The sequence below is a fragment of the Motacilla alba genome, chromosome 12 (assembly GCF_015832195.1).
Source record: "Motacilla alba alba isolate MOTALB_02 chromosome 12, Motacilla_alba_V1.0_pri, whole genome shotgun sequence".
Lineage (NCBI taxonomy): Eukaryota > Metazoa > Chordata > Aves > Passeriformes > Motacillidae > Motacilla > Motacilla alba.
Window position 1 is genome coordinate 15,283,040 of NC_052027.1, and position 13,819 is coordinate 15,296,858.

Below are 13,819 nucleotides of genomic sequence, written 5' to 3' on the forward strand. Positions count from 1 at the left end.
CTTTATACCAAAGATGAGGGTCAAATTAGATTTGCTGGCAAATGTAGTTGGCAAAATTAATAGAAGGTTTCACTTTATGAATCAAAATTTCACTGAACCAGAGCTCACACAACGTTCAGAGCCCAGACATTCTGAAACTTCAATTTTGTGCACTTGTAGCCAAGAGGGAGCTACATATATTTATGGAAGATCTTTAGCATCTCAGACTGAGCAAAAAAGATGTGGAGGATGATTAAAATTATTTTCCTCGGGGCAACTGCAACAGAAGGGTAGAAGTGTTGTGAAGCTGGCAGCCTGTATGAAAGGCAGCATTTATCCCCCAGGCTGAAAGCATGGCTGTGTGTTCATTAAATAATACTGTGTTCTGACTGTTTAAATAGCTCTCCGTAAATTTTATGCCAGGCACCTTGAGAGGTCCCTGTCACTTAATTTTTCTTGCAGTTTGTACAGAAAATTTCTATCCTTGGTTCTAATTGAATTGTGTAAAAGATGCTTTTTCCATGTTACTCATCTAATTTCCTCTATTAAACAGCTACGTGGAAGACAGTCCTGAGCCACGTTAGCTTCTATATGAAGTTAAGGCTTGCTGTTTATTTTCCAACCAGCTAATAAGGGGGCATCTGGGACTGACTGAATCTTACCACCTCCACTCAGCTGGCTCCCAGTGCTTCAGATACTTTTCAAGGTTCACTGTTCATGCTCGTGGTGGCTCAATTTCCAACAGCACTGTTCTTATCACCTACAGGAACACCTTAAAATACACAGGACAATAGCAAAAGGATATTTTATCCACACACAAGCACACATGACATGTACCAAGGGCTTGAGAACATCTGTATCAGCCAGAATTTACTTGAAATAAAATCCTAACAGAAGTCTTAATGGAACACTCAAACCTGGTTAATCCAAAACACTTTGCAAACTATTTTTATTCAAATTAAAAAGACTCAGGTAAACAAAGTGATGGTACATACATGTTATAAACCTGGTTAGCAGCTCAGCCTTCAGCAGTACAAGATCTAATGAAAAGCCAAGCATGGATAAACCAGGTACAAAAACATATGCTGAAAAAAAGTCACCAACATCAACGTTTTGAATTTTTACACAAACAGTAAATTTTCTCATGGAAGGGAAGGACTGAGGAAGAGAACAAATAATTATTAGTTGTCTCCAACTGGTTTATGAAAATACCTGTCCTGGTTTTATCTATTTTCCACTCTCACAGAAGCCAACCATTGCCCACACATCCTTTCTTTTAATATGAAAGTTTTGTTTACGCCAGTACAATGAACGGCAGTGAAAAACAGATGAGGGGCTCAAGCACCCACAAAGAGAGAAAAAGAGACAGACAGACATGTCTTTTTTTTTTTTTTTAAACCAGAGTGAGAAAAGTTTCTTTTGCTGGTTTTGAATTCTAGACTGTAGCCATTATATCCTAAATTTCACTGCAATCGACTGAAATGCCTCCAGTATAGAGAGAAACCATTTTGAAATAAATAAGGCTTAAAATAATTGATCAGGGCCAGCCCAGTGGCTTAGTGGTAGTGCTCTGCACTGCCTTGAGGGAGGAGCCAGGTTTTGTTTGCACTTCCAATCTCTTGCTCCTGGGCCAGAAAGAGCAGTGAAAGGAGGGATTCAGCTGCTCGGCAGGAGAGAGCCAGTGCTGCACATCTGCTCATCACTGACCTTCAGATAAATTAAACATCTGAGTTATACAGGCTCCAAAGGGAGTCCCATCCAGTCCTCAAAAGAAAATAAATAAAACAATAATTTAATTAAAATTCATCCCAGGTTCTTTGGTGTAATTTTTGTTAATGCTGAGAAGTAGGAGAATCTGGTGGTGTATTAGTACAATCCATGATAGTTCCAAATGCTCAAAAACTAGGATTTTGCTGCCTGATTCACTTCAACATCCCATCTTTGTGGCTAAAACCTGCAAAACCTATGGTAACTGAAACACATTTTATAGGGGTGGTCTAAGACTATTCGATTTCTACTTTATTAAATAAAATTGGAAATTTACAAAGGCCAGTAAAGAACTTCTGTACCATGGGTGTGCTACTTGTAGAGTTCAAAACTGTCATTTCCCTCTATGTTGTTTTGCTCCATTTCCTTCACATCCATTGCACATGTGACCTAAACTACCTTTAAGTGCCTATTTCTAATTACCTGGGGTATTTTGTGCAATGAATATAAGATTGCAATATGAGAGGGAGAGGAATTAGCCAGTAAAATAAATCACAGTTTATACTTGCAAGGTCACTTCCCTCGTGAGTATGAATTACATCAGCAAAACAAACCCCAAGATATCCAGTATTTGAAGGAAAATATTTAATTTAACCTTCTGCCAAATATACTTAAATGAAAATGTTCTGTACCAACAGACTTTAGAACTCATTTCCACATGATGAACATCTCTAGCATAAATGAAGTGTATCAGTAAATCAGTTCATTTGGGCTGAGCTGGAGTGCCCACATTCCTGCTGACTTTTCCCAAATTCATAGAGCTTTCCCAGTTACTTAAAGCAATCCAAAAGTATTAATTATTTTTCCAAAATTAAATAAATGAAAGGGTTTACCTTTAAACAAATAACTTTGTAGTCGAAAAGGTTGGTTAGTTGAGGACAGGTAAGTTTTTAGCAGAAGGCAGCCACAACCTTGAAATTTGGCAAGAAGAGTCGATACCTACTTTACTTAGATAAAAAAAAAAAAAAAGAAAAAAAAAACCAAAACAACCCCAAACCCTTTGAAGGCTGCAATGCAAGTACTCTATTTCTCCAATTACTGGGAATGCTGACCTTACACATTCCATACCATACAGTAGTATTTTACTTTCAAGTTAATTTAAGCATCAAATTTCACTCCAATTTGCATTGCAAAACTTTCACTAAGGTTAATGAATACACTTAAAGAAAGCATACAAAAATGTCTTACAATGCCCAATTGTGTGAATTCCAAAAAACATCACATTACTTCACTAACGGAACAACTCCACTTTTCTCCCCTAATTTACCTTCCAAGACCTGGGCTGGTTCTGAGTTCTGTGAGCCTGTTCCAGCACAGACAGAAGCTCCCAGGGAAGGAGCCTCTCTGTCCCACTGCTGGGTGTTGGGGACATCACAGAATCCCCAGCACAGGCCATGGCAGATGAAACACTTCCTTCCCCTCTAAGGGCCTGCCAGCACAGGGGCTGCATTACTGATTTAGGATCACAATGGCCTTGGCTACACAGTTAAATAACTGGACAGGACTGGACAGCGTGAGCAGTGGAGACACCCTTGTCCCGTCCACAGCAGCACTTCCAGGGCTGCTGTGGCCCACTCAGCTGCCTCAGTGTTGACTTGGAATGCCAATTCTCCTTAGTGCCAAAGCACATCTTACCTTCAGCTTCTTTTAAGAGATCCTCCCTGTTCACACCCGGGCAGTTCTGCCCGAAGTGGCCAGCACACACAAGCACAGGTACACACATTCTTATAGGATGTAAACTATGACTACTTCACATTCCACTGTATCAATCTGTAAATACTTTGTTTTCCTTTTTTTTTTTTTATATAAAAACAATGGCATCAGATTCTCAGCAATAAAGTATAAGAAAGATGAATCCTTGACTACACTCAACCAATTATGAAATCGCCTTTCAAACAAAGGAAACATATGCAAAAAATCTGTGTATTTGATAAAGTCAACTTAATATAACAAAAAGTGAAATATGCTTATTAAAAGTGTCCTTATATAAAAATGGTCTTGCAATGTACAGTAAAATGCAATACAAATTATTGTTGGTTATCTCTTGCCACCCAGTAACCAAACCACCACAGTCCCAGGAGCTGCTGGAGCAGGCTGCGCCGTGCCTACACGTTCTCCAGGTTGTAGGCCTGGCGGATGTTGAGCGTGTCGCGCAGCATCAGGTCCCGCAGGCGCCACAGCGCGTCGGCCATGGTGGTGTGAGCCCCCTTGCTCTTCAGCCAGTGCGAGGGCAGGCGGCTCTCCTGCTCCTTGGACAGGTGCACGTCTCGTCTGCGTGCTGCAAAACCCAACAAGCGCCCCAGTTACCTCATGGCTTAGTCTAGAGAAAGGCAAATGGAACTCAACAATATAAAATATTCTACTTTCACTCCTAGTAATTAAGCACATACCATTGATTCTTATACAACACTGGTGGAATTTGCCTGTGGATAACACACATATTCTCAGTCTGTTGATCTGCCCTTAGGAATTAATTACATGTATATGTTTTAATAAGCAAACAGCAGAGGCATTTCACATTTTCTATGAAAGCAAAAAATAACGGGTTACGAAACCGTTATAATAACGGGAACCCAAAGCCTTACCTGCAAGGGTCTGGTCCCACTTGCTGATGCTGTTCGACTCAGCACTGAGCCCCTCAATGTATTTCAGGTAGGCTTCAGAATGGAGGAGCCTCTGTGTCTTTGGTGGAGGGGAGACGAACATGGGGGTGCTGGGCTGCTGCATGACGGGCTGGCTGGCGGGGCTCTGCCCGGGGTACGGCGGCGGCGCCTGCTGGCCCGGCGGGCCCAGGATCCCAATCTGAAAGGCAAAGCAGCCAGGGCTCACAGCCCAGGGGGCACAGCGGGGAACACCCCAGCATCCTCGGGGCATCCTCGTGCAACAGAGTTTCAACTGAGGTTATGTGCAAAAGCCCGAGGAAATTTCCCTGGAGATGCTCGCTTTGGCCAGGAGATGCACACAGAGAGGAAGTGCAAACCAGCCATTCATACTCAACAGATATCATTCATATTTCTGATTTATGTAAATATACTCTGGTTATCATCACCATATATCTTCTAACCTTAATTACCCATTTTATCTCCTTTTTATTTCATGTTTTCTCCTATTTGATCTGAAATACTGTGGTCTGTGAAGCACAAAGTTTAACTCTAAAACATCTAATCCAAACTGATATGGATCCTTGGACAACTGGGTTACTTCCACAGAACCTCTGTCAGGCAAAAATCTCAGGCGAGAAAATTGCCAGTCACACAGAGGAATTCCCACCACTGTGATTAACCAGCAGCACTGAGAACTCATAGGACAGACATCCTGTGGTCTGGAATAACTCAATGTCATGACATCAACATTTTACCACTTAATTTCTGGTACTCATAGAATCACAGAATGGTTTGGGTTGAAAGAGGCATTAAAGCTCATCCTATTCCATCCCCCTGCCATGTGCAGAGACACCTTCCACTAGACCAGGTCACTCCAAGCCCATCCAACCTGGCCTTGGTGACTCCAGGGGTGGGGCAGCCAAAGCTTCTCTGGGCACCCTTGTCAGTGCCTCTGAATAAATAACTTCTTCCCAGCATCTAACCTAAACCTCTCCTCTTTTAGTTTAAAACTATTCTCCCACCACTATCTGCCCGTGCACAGCCACTCTCCCTCCTTTTCTTTACACCCTCAAGCCAAAACCACATTTCTCTTTATGATGCAAAAATTTGGTCAGTAAAACTGGAAATGTTCTGAACAGTAAATCTGCCTTAATCATTGAGAAGAAACATGAGATGATCACAGCTACCCAAAGTCATAAATTCTGAACTGCCAATGAACATCTGCTTCATCAGTTTGTGAAATACAAATATTTTTTACCTACTCATCAAGAGCTGACAAAATGGGCAGTGTCCTCTCTGTGTCACAAAGCATGCAAAACACAAATTATCAGCAGTTTCATACTATGCTGAAATGACTCAGTTCAGTAGAAAACTAAGACAAAACACTGGCTTCTTTATACTGAAGTCACCTCACTGGACCAACCTTCTGAGCGTAACAACAATTCAACCATCAAATACAGACATACTCTCTGAGTGTCAGATATTAACCGGTTCTAAACACATCAGAACATTTAATTTCTGTTCTCCCTGGGAAAGTCTATGTGCATCCTTGCATGTCTGAACTGGGATGTTGCTCAAATGCCAATTCTGAGCCTTAGAGCCTCATAAATAATGCAAAAATGACTCACCTGCTGTCCAAAAGGACTTGCTCCTGGTGCTGGAGTGCCTACCATAGGGGACACATTTTGGCCTATAACACCTATATTCCAAAATATAAAATAATTAGTCTTACTTCAGAGCAGTGACAAATACCTCTTTGGTCTTCAACAGCAAGAATTTATACTTTGATATCATTGCTCACAGTTATTTTAAGTAGATGTACAACATTGAAATATCCCCCTTGCCCCCAATAAAAAAGCTTCACAAATTACTGAATAAAAAAAAAAAAAGGCAACATGACAACTACCAAACACTGATATATGGCCTGCTGAATTATTTTAGTTAGAGAAATGCAAACGGAATAGGTTTTGCTTTTTAGGTGTTTTTCATGTTACTTAGTGATTGCCTGACTGCATCTTTTCATTTATAATATACACCTTTGGTTTGACAGATCTTCCTGAATCCTTTCCTTTAAGAAAGGAAATGCTGATCTGCTTTAGCAACACTTAACATTTCCTTGTGTTCAGTTTTGTAAAATGTGTTCACAGCAGCATGAAATTCAAGCCTTTGCACAAATTCTGTTAGATCTCACTAATACAAAATACAACTTGCAGGCTAAGCTGCAATAGCCTTAAATACAGAACAATGAAAATTGAAAATCAATGTAAAAAAAAAAAGCTGTTTTTCTCAAGCATATTGGGACTTCTCCCCGCTGCAGAGTGCAGCACAACTGTGTCAGTCTTACATACAAAAATGTACAGCTCTAAATGAGAGTCATGCAGTTCCTGACATTTGACATACAGATGCTCTGGTCTGAAAAAAATGAAAGTTATGTGTGCTGCTGCTTTTCCTTCTGTTTGTGCCACTTCTCATGCTCATTCACTGGAAAAGCTGCAGACTAACTGTGCTCTTCCTGAGGGTTTAATTTACGTGAATTAAATGCATGATTTCTGTATCAGTGATCAAAGGATGTGCCACTGGATTTCACTCACTGAAGCGTTTTTCAAATGCACTTTCCATTTGATCCCAGCTCCCATTTTAAATGTATCTGTACCAACAGCACGTCAGAAGTTGGGAAAAACATTGGTAACACAAGCTTTGGAATTGATCCAAAGGGAAGGAAGGGCTCTGGAGGAGGGCACCCTCCCCTTCCCAGCATCAGAGCACAGCTTCACGCTCAGCCCGCTGTGCCCAGTTCAGCACCACTTTGCGTGTGGTCCTCCACTCCCAGACATTGTTTCTTTGCTAATCCACATCCTGTCAGCTTTACACACAAACACCCAGCCCACGGCAGTGGGAACAGCCCTTCAGAGGGATGCAGTGGCCCGGATTCACCTCCCACACGCTTGGCTGATGCTGCCAAGTGTCACTGCACAGCTGCTGTGCTGCTCCCTCTAGGTGCCGTGGCAGGGAATCCACACTCCAGCCAAGCTGCAGGGTAGTGCAGATGGATTTCAGAAACACCAGGCAAGCAATCAAAAACTCTCCAACTCGCATAATTTATGTACAGATAAAATTCTTAACGGAGCTTCTGATAAACACAGTTGCAAGGGGGTAGGGGGAAGCAAATGAGACCATTTTGTCCACAGCTTGTTTACTGCTGAACAGAGGGATGGCACATCTTTTCCACAGGCACATAAGTTATCAGAGGTAAAAAATGAATCAGCAGGAAACAGGATCAGAGGGCAGATGAATATTTTTCTTCTTAATTGGGACACATTAATGGCATTAACACTGGCAAAATATTTGTTTCATTTAAGTCTCACTTTTTATCAAAAGTATGGCAAAAATACAGCAAATGCAGCAGAAATGCTCTCAAAAATCAACTCAAAATTTGGCCAGAGAATACTGAAGTCACCTTGTCCCCACATGTTTCCAGTCACTGTTCTATCAGCAAGCTTTAATCTGAACACTGTTTTACAGTAACACATCACTGCCCCAGTGGCCAAGGAGTCTTACATGACCAGGCTCATTTCAGTGCAGTCTGACATTACCACACTGAAACAGACTTTGGTAAGGAATGACAACAATAAATTTCGTTCATAAGCCCACTTCAAATAAGAACAGGATGAGTGTAGAGACACCTGTTCAAATGACATAAGGAGATGAACAGGCTGACCTCAGCTTTTTACACTTCTGATAAACTCAAGTACAATCACCAAGGCTTTTTTGGCTGGATCAAAACTCCTGCTGGAGCAGCACCAGTTTCTCCAGTACCCTTTCCCTGAGGGCTTACTGGACATGCTGTAGTGTCAGTGTTTTGCACACCCCTCACATTCAGCAGGGCTGCTGCTCACAAACCAAAACACAGGCAGAACAAGCTGCAGAGATCTCCTGTAACAAAGGGTCAAACCAAGTACATGACAATGAAATAAAGAGGGAATGAGGATGAGCTCTTACCGGGTGGTGGGATGCCTGGGATGCCTGGCATACCTGGCGGGAGTTGGTGGGGTGGGGGCACCCCTGGGTGAAGTGGCTGCATGCTGCCCATGCTAACAATGCCATCAACTGGGCCCTGCAAAGGTGGCAGCACCGGTGGATAGCCACTTATCATGCCTTGAAGGACACAACAAATTTCAAACATGCATCAATAACATGCAATATGGTCTACACAGTATGCACAGACATGCACTATCCACACACACACACACACAAAAAAGCACCTTTAGTACAGCAAGACAATACTACAATTAGTACCTTGCAAAAAAACCAAACAAACAAAAACAAAAAATAAAAATAAATATGAAACACTATACTTTTGATGAATTAGTATTTAGTGGATTTGTATGTTTCTCACAGGGCAATAAATGTTGAATACTCAGATATGTTAACACAAGGAATAAATTCAGCCACAATTAAATGTTACTAATGCAAGCAGTTTTAATACAGCTTAAAGCTCTGCCATCTGCATACAGATTACAAACAGCACTGACTGGCCAGCCCCATGGACAGCCCTGCCCTGTGGGCTACTTCAGAGGCCACAAAAATCAAACCCCAGACATTTTCCTGCAGTACACATGCAAAACTGATGCACAAAAGCCCTACAACATTCACATACTTGAAACTAACGGCAGTGATGGGTGATTTTTATTAAACCATCTCCAGAATGAATTAAAGCAGTAACACAAATTTTAATCTTGGGTTTAAAGTGCTGCGCTGCAGTAACTTACACTCATGGCATTAGACTGAAGTGAAAGGATTTAAAAGGAGCACCTGCAGTCCCTCACAGAATTCCACTGTCCACGGCTGCAAGGCGTCTTTAGAGGAAAATCAGTGACACTGCAAACACTGTATTGTGCTGCTGCTCAAAAATTTTGTTTTCTGCATGCAAGGGAAGAAAATGGAGAGCTTTCTCTGGCTTTGGCTCAGATTTTCTGCTATCCTTGTAGTGAACCTACACAATATAACTGCACTGTGCTTGTTAGGCCCTGGAATGTTTAATTTAAATGGATGCACTGCCAGGTAAGCAAGGAAAGGGGTGGGAAAGACAATGAAAAGATGACAGAGGACAGAAGCAGGTCTAGAGAGATGAGGTAAGTTAGAGATGCAGATTTGCTGGGGCTTCTATAGTCTGCTCTAAGAAACCACCGAGTCTTTACCACACTCCCTGTAATTCATAGAAGGAACTTTCAAAACAGTGATTTCTGGAATGAGACTGGCCAAAAACTCTCATCAGTTCTGACTGAGAACAAAGCTGTAGCAAGCTCAGGGTCTAAACAGGAGGAGCAGCTACAAAGTAAAAGCTAAACCTGTCACTTCCTCAGGATGCTACAGAAGTGAGAAACCTCTAATCCCAACAGCTTTACATGGAGAAAACAACAAGAAAATAAAGAACTGATCTCCCTCAAGCCTTCATTTTCCACAGGGCACCTAGACTGACATGTGAAATATGCTGTAGGTACCTGTTTCAAATATCTGTAACATTCTCTCTACCTCTTTATTACAGGGAAATCCATATTTCTAATGGAGAAAGGAAAAGAAGAAACACAACAAAAGCCTCCTTGGCACAGAGAGTTTTCACACTGTAGCTACTGCCTGGTACCTCCAGTGCACCCCGAGCTGCTGACACATCTTCAGATCAGTTAATGCACTTCTTAAGCTTTAAAACAAACAAACAAAAAACTCTCCAAGGAATCAAACCCATATTTATCAATCATGGAAGCGCAGTTCTACATTTCCAATTAAAATACTCAACAACTGGCTAATAAAGGTGCCATCAAATCTCCATGAGAAATCATTTCTTGTAGCTCATTCCAAGTAAGAGCAACCATTTTCTTACCCCATGTATGAATTGCAAACTTTTATTTTAAACTACCAAACATGGCCAAACTATTTCCAGCTCCCACAACTGTGATTTAGGATGTCTTTGAAATTACTTGCTCTCCTGTTTTTTCAATAACAAATTTTATTACAAGATCAAGTAAACTTTCGCAATACTAAATGTAGAAGACACCAAAGTGCTGCACACTAAGAGAAACACACTTCAGAAGGCTTCCAGATTTCCTGGCCCCATGGGCCATAAAGAAGTTCTGTGATGGAGAAGCTCTCTGAACTAGCAATCCAAGGATAGAGGAGGATGTGAAAGCAGTCCAAACAGACCAAGATACTTCCAAGTAGGACTTGTGTAAACCAAAAGATGAAAGACTGTGTTTTTCTAATGGGCCACGGAAGTAGAAGGAGTTCTAAAGGATCTGCTCCAACATCTTTTTTAAGGAAGTATTTCCCAAAGCCACAGTGAAGAGTCTTGAGTGTGGCCTGAAATAGAGGTTTGCTGCCACAGGAAATAAGGTAGCATGTGTAGTTGGAAGAATGCACATTTTGGGGAAAGTTTTAAGGAAGTGTTAACAGCAAGTATTACCATCCACCAACACCTGCCTCCAAAAACTGGGAAAGTGACTCAGTGCCAAAAAACCCAAGAAACAAACTAAGAAAACACAACCACAAGAGGATGGTATTTCTACATATTCTAGATTGAAGTAAATTATTCACAAAAGAGATCAGCACTGGGAAACTCTTTTTTCCCCTCCTTTTTCTTAATATATGCACAGATAAGTCTACACACACACACAAACATACACCAACTGCAAACAGTTCAAAAGGAAATTACCATGAGCAGAGTGAAAAAAAGCCAAAAGAAAAATGCAACTCAGTGTAAATAAATGCTTTATAACCTGGAGATCATGAACCAACTAAGGAATGTGCCTTCAATTAAACATCCATGCAGCCTATTTACTGAAAGGGGATTTAGAGATTGTGATGAAAAACGTTTCAGGCTGTCAGCTTGAAATAAGGCCACAGCCTGTGAGATGAGAAAGAAAAAGAAAAATGACAAAAGAATAAATGGAATAATTGGAATGCCTTAAGGGGAAGTTAAAAAGACCCCAAAACTCAAACCCAGAACCCTCCAAATACTCAATTTTTTCTACTCAGCACTATTTTGACCTTGACTGAAGCAATTTAATTCTTATTTTAATTAGAAACTGGGGAAGGAAAACAACCTACCAGGTCACGCCTAATTAATTTTCTCACCCATGTATGGCTGATTTCCATACAAGAATCTTCAGTGGACTACATTGTCTTCAGATCTGATCCTGAAAATACTTACTCCGAGCATACTCCCTATGAAATCAAGCCGGATTACAACTGGTAACGAGCTCAACACCCAGCAACAGGGACCTCGTGGAAGAGTTCTCCAAGCTCAGTTCTATTCTGAAAAATAACCTGATAAAACCAGCAATGTTGTCATTTTGTCTTTGTTTCTGCAACGGCTCTAGATCCTGGTCTGCTCTGCTTACCAGTGCCTAAGAGGCAATTCTACAAAGCTTTCGCTTGGATTCAAAATCTGGCTTAGACTCTGTTGGCCTCTCACCTCCCTGAGAATTAAACCCCCAACAATCTCCCTCCTGCTTTACCACTGCCACGGATGCTGCATGCACTAGAAGACTATTTAGCTGCTGCCCTCCTGCCACAGCAGGGCTGAAGGTGAACTCTGCGAGGCAGAGTGAATAAACAGGACTGCACACTATCAGAACAGGAGCACTGCACGAGGAGGACCCTGCCTCCCCGGACACCAGGCCACCGCTGCGCTAGGCACGTTCACCATGAAGAAGGACTGAAGAGTTTGAGCTTTTGCTTCCAACGTGACCCAAGAGAGTGTTTGTTCAGAGTTATGAAGGGGGTTGATAAAGTGGATGAGGAAAAAATGGTCATAGCTCCTACGTTTTACCTGCAACGGGTGTCAACTGCTGATTGAGCATTCCCATTGGTGTTGGTGGCGGCACCACCCCCATAAGAGCCCCGACAGGAGTGCCTGCCCGGGGGGAGGAATTCTGCTGCTGTGCTGCTCGCTCTCTCTCCTGCTGCTCAGCAACTTTAGCTGCCCGCTCTGTAAAAGTATTTTAGATTTTCAGTTCTGTTTTGTAACCCAGACTTTCAAAATATTATCTGTTCATTAAAAAGGACTAGTCAGACACTGGCATAGTTTAGTCAAATATAAAGTAGAACAGATGAATCTTTTTTATACAGCATATGATTTGATTTCATGTGGCTGCAGCTAAGACTTTTAGAGAACCTTTCATGAAAAATATTCCACAAAGTTTATCTCTTTCTAAAAAAAAATTAAATAATTAAAGTAAATAATAAAATAAAATTTTAAAAAAATTAAAATAACAAATTTGATGATAATAACACCAGTGTTACCAACTTGAAGCAGCAGTCCAGCACTAGGCTCGGTCCGCACTAGGACACGGCAAAACATTCCCTGTTTTGACACCACTGGCTCAGCCAAACCAGCTGCAGCCAAGGCCAGCAGCTCTTGGGTGGATCCTCTACCAGCTGCTGTGGGAACTGAAGCCCCATGTCTGCCAGGTGTGCCCTAAAGAATGCTGCAAAGAGCAGAGAGCAGTGCCAGCTGGTGGCACGGTCATTTCTGGGCTCCTCGTGTATTTTACTACTGATGCAGCTGAAAAGTGGTGGCAAAATAGGGGAGCACTTGTAAAGTTTCCCTAGTGCAGATTGGTCCTTAGCTTTTGGAACATAACAAGCAGCAGTTTGATAAACCAAAAATATTTTTCTCTGCCTCTTTCTGTCATTTCCCCGTTTGGTCCCCTATGAGTTAGTTTTTTTTCTGAAGATGTCTAACTCACATTGTGCTGCTCACTGGAGGTCATGTGTGTCCTTTGTACGATGAATCTGGTCATTATCTCAATCAAGTCTCTCACTGTGACTGCAAGAACAAAAGATCTACTGCAGGGTAATCTGACCAGAGGACAATTTTATATTAAGGGAAGGGCAAAGGGTCATGGGAAGAAGAAAGAAAAAAAACCAACAAAACCCAAGCAAACAAAAAAGGAGAAATACTGAATGCCCACTCCAGGTGCTTCAGGGGGCATGCAAGTTCCTGCTTCGTTTACTCTGAATGTTGTGTCTGACTGGCACAATGAGGAACAAGGAAGAATAAATGGATGCAGAATACATCTCCAGCAGTTTTTAACAACAGTGAATGCAGGGCTATGAGCTCTCTCTTGCAGTTGGTGAAAGATGGAAACTGCCACTAAACCAGCAATCAAGGTCCTCTGTCAAATGAAGGCTAAGAAGAAGTTCATCAAGGAGATTAAGTTATGCATCCTGCCAGTGCTGCTCGCTTCCTCTAGGACATGACTCTGAACATCTAACACGCTTTTGACTCCTGTAGAACCTGTTTGTGCAGATTCTAGCACTACTTCCATACACTCAAAGACCATTTTCATTTCCAAAGGCATCTCCTTCCTTCTTCCCACTTCTGCAATTTCAGGCAGTGATGGCGACGCAGAGAAACTCCTACGTTTATACAGGCAACTCAGATGCAGTTGAGCACAAAACACACAAGATAT

At 41.8% G+C, this 13,819-nt stretch overlaps 1 protein-coding gene across 17 annotated transcripts in view; it reads right to left on the reverse strand.

The window, feature by feature from the left end:
• Nucleotides 1–900: 900 nt before the first annotated feature.
• The window catches only part of PBRM1 (polybromo 1), a 55,514-nt gene continuing 42,595 nt past the window's right edge, over nucleotides 901–13,819 (reverse strand). For 5 of the 17 annotated variants that reach the window (XM_038148715.1, XM_038148722.1, XM_038148721.1 and 2 more), the window contains 4 exons: nucleotides 8,349–8,504; nucleotides 5,978–6,048; nucleotides 4,332–4,548; nucleotides 3,653–4,024 (listed from right to left, as the gene is read on the reverse strand). In XM_038148715.1, coding sequence (XP_038004643.1) covers nucleotides 3,852–4,024; nucleotides 4,332–4,548; nucleotides 5,978–6,048; nucleotides 8,349–8,504 — 617 coding nt within the window. In that variant the 3' untranslated portion in view covers nucleotides 3,653–3,851. Of the gene's footprint in view, nucleotides 4,025–4,331; nucleotides 4,549–5,977; nucleotides 6,049–8,348; nucleotides 8,505–8,535; nucleotides 12,334–13,093; nucleotides 13,174–13,819 lie in introns of those variants that run through there. The other 12 variants (XM_038148718.1, XM_038148726.1, XM_038148730.1 and 9 more) reach the window with 6 other exon arrangements.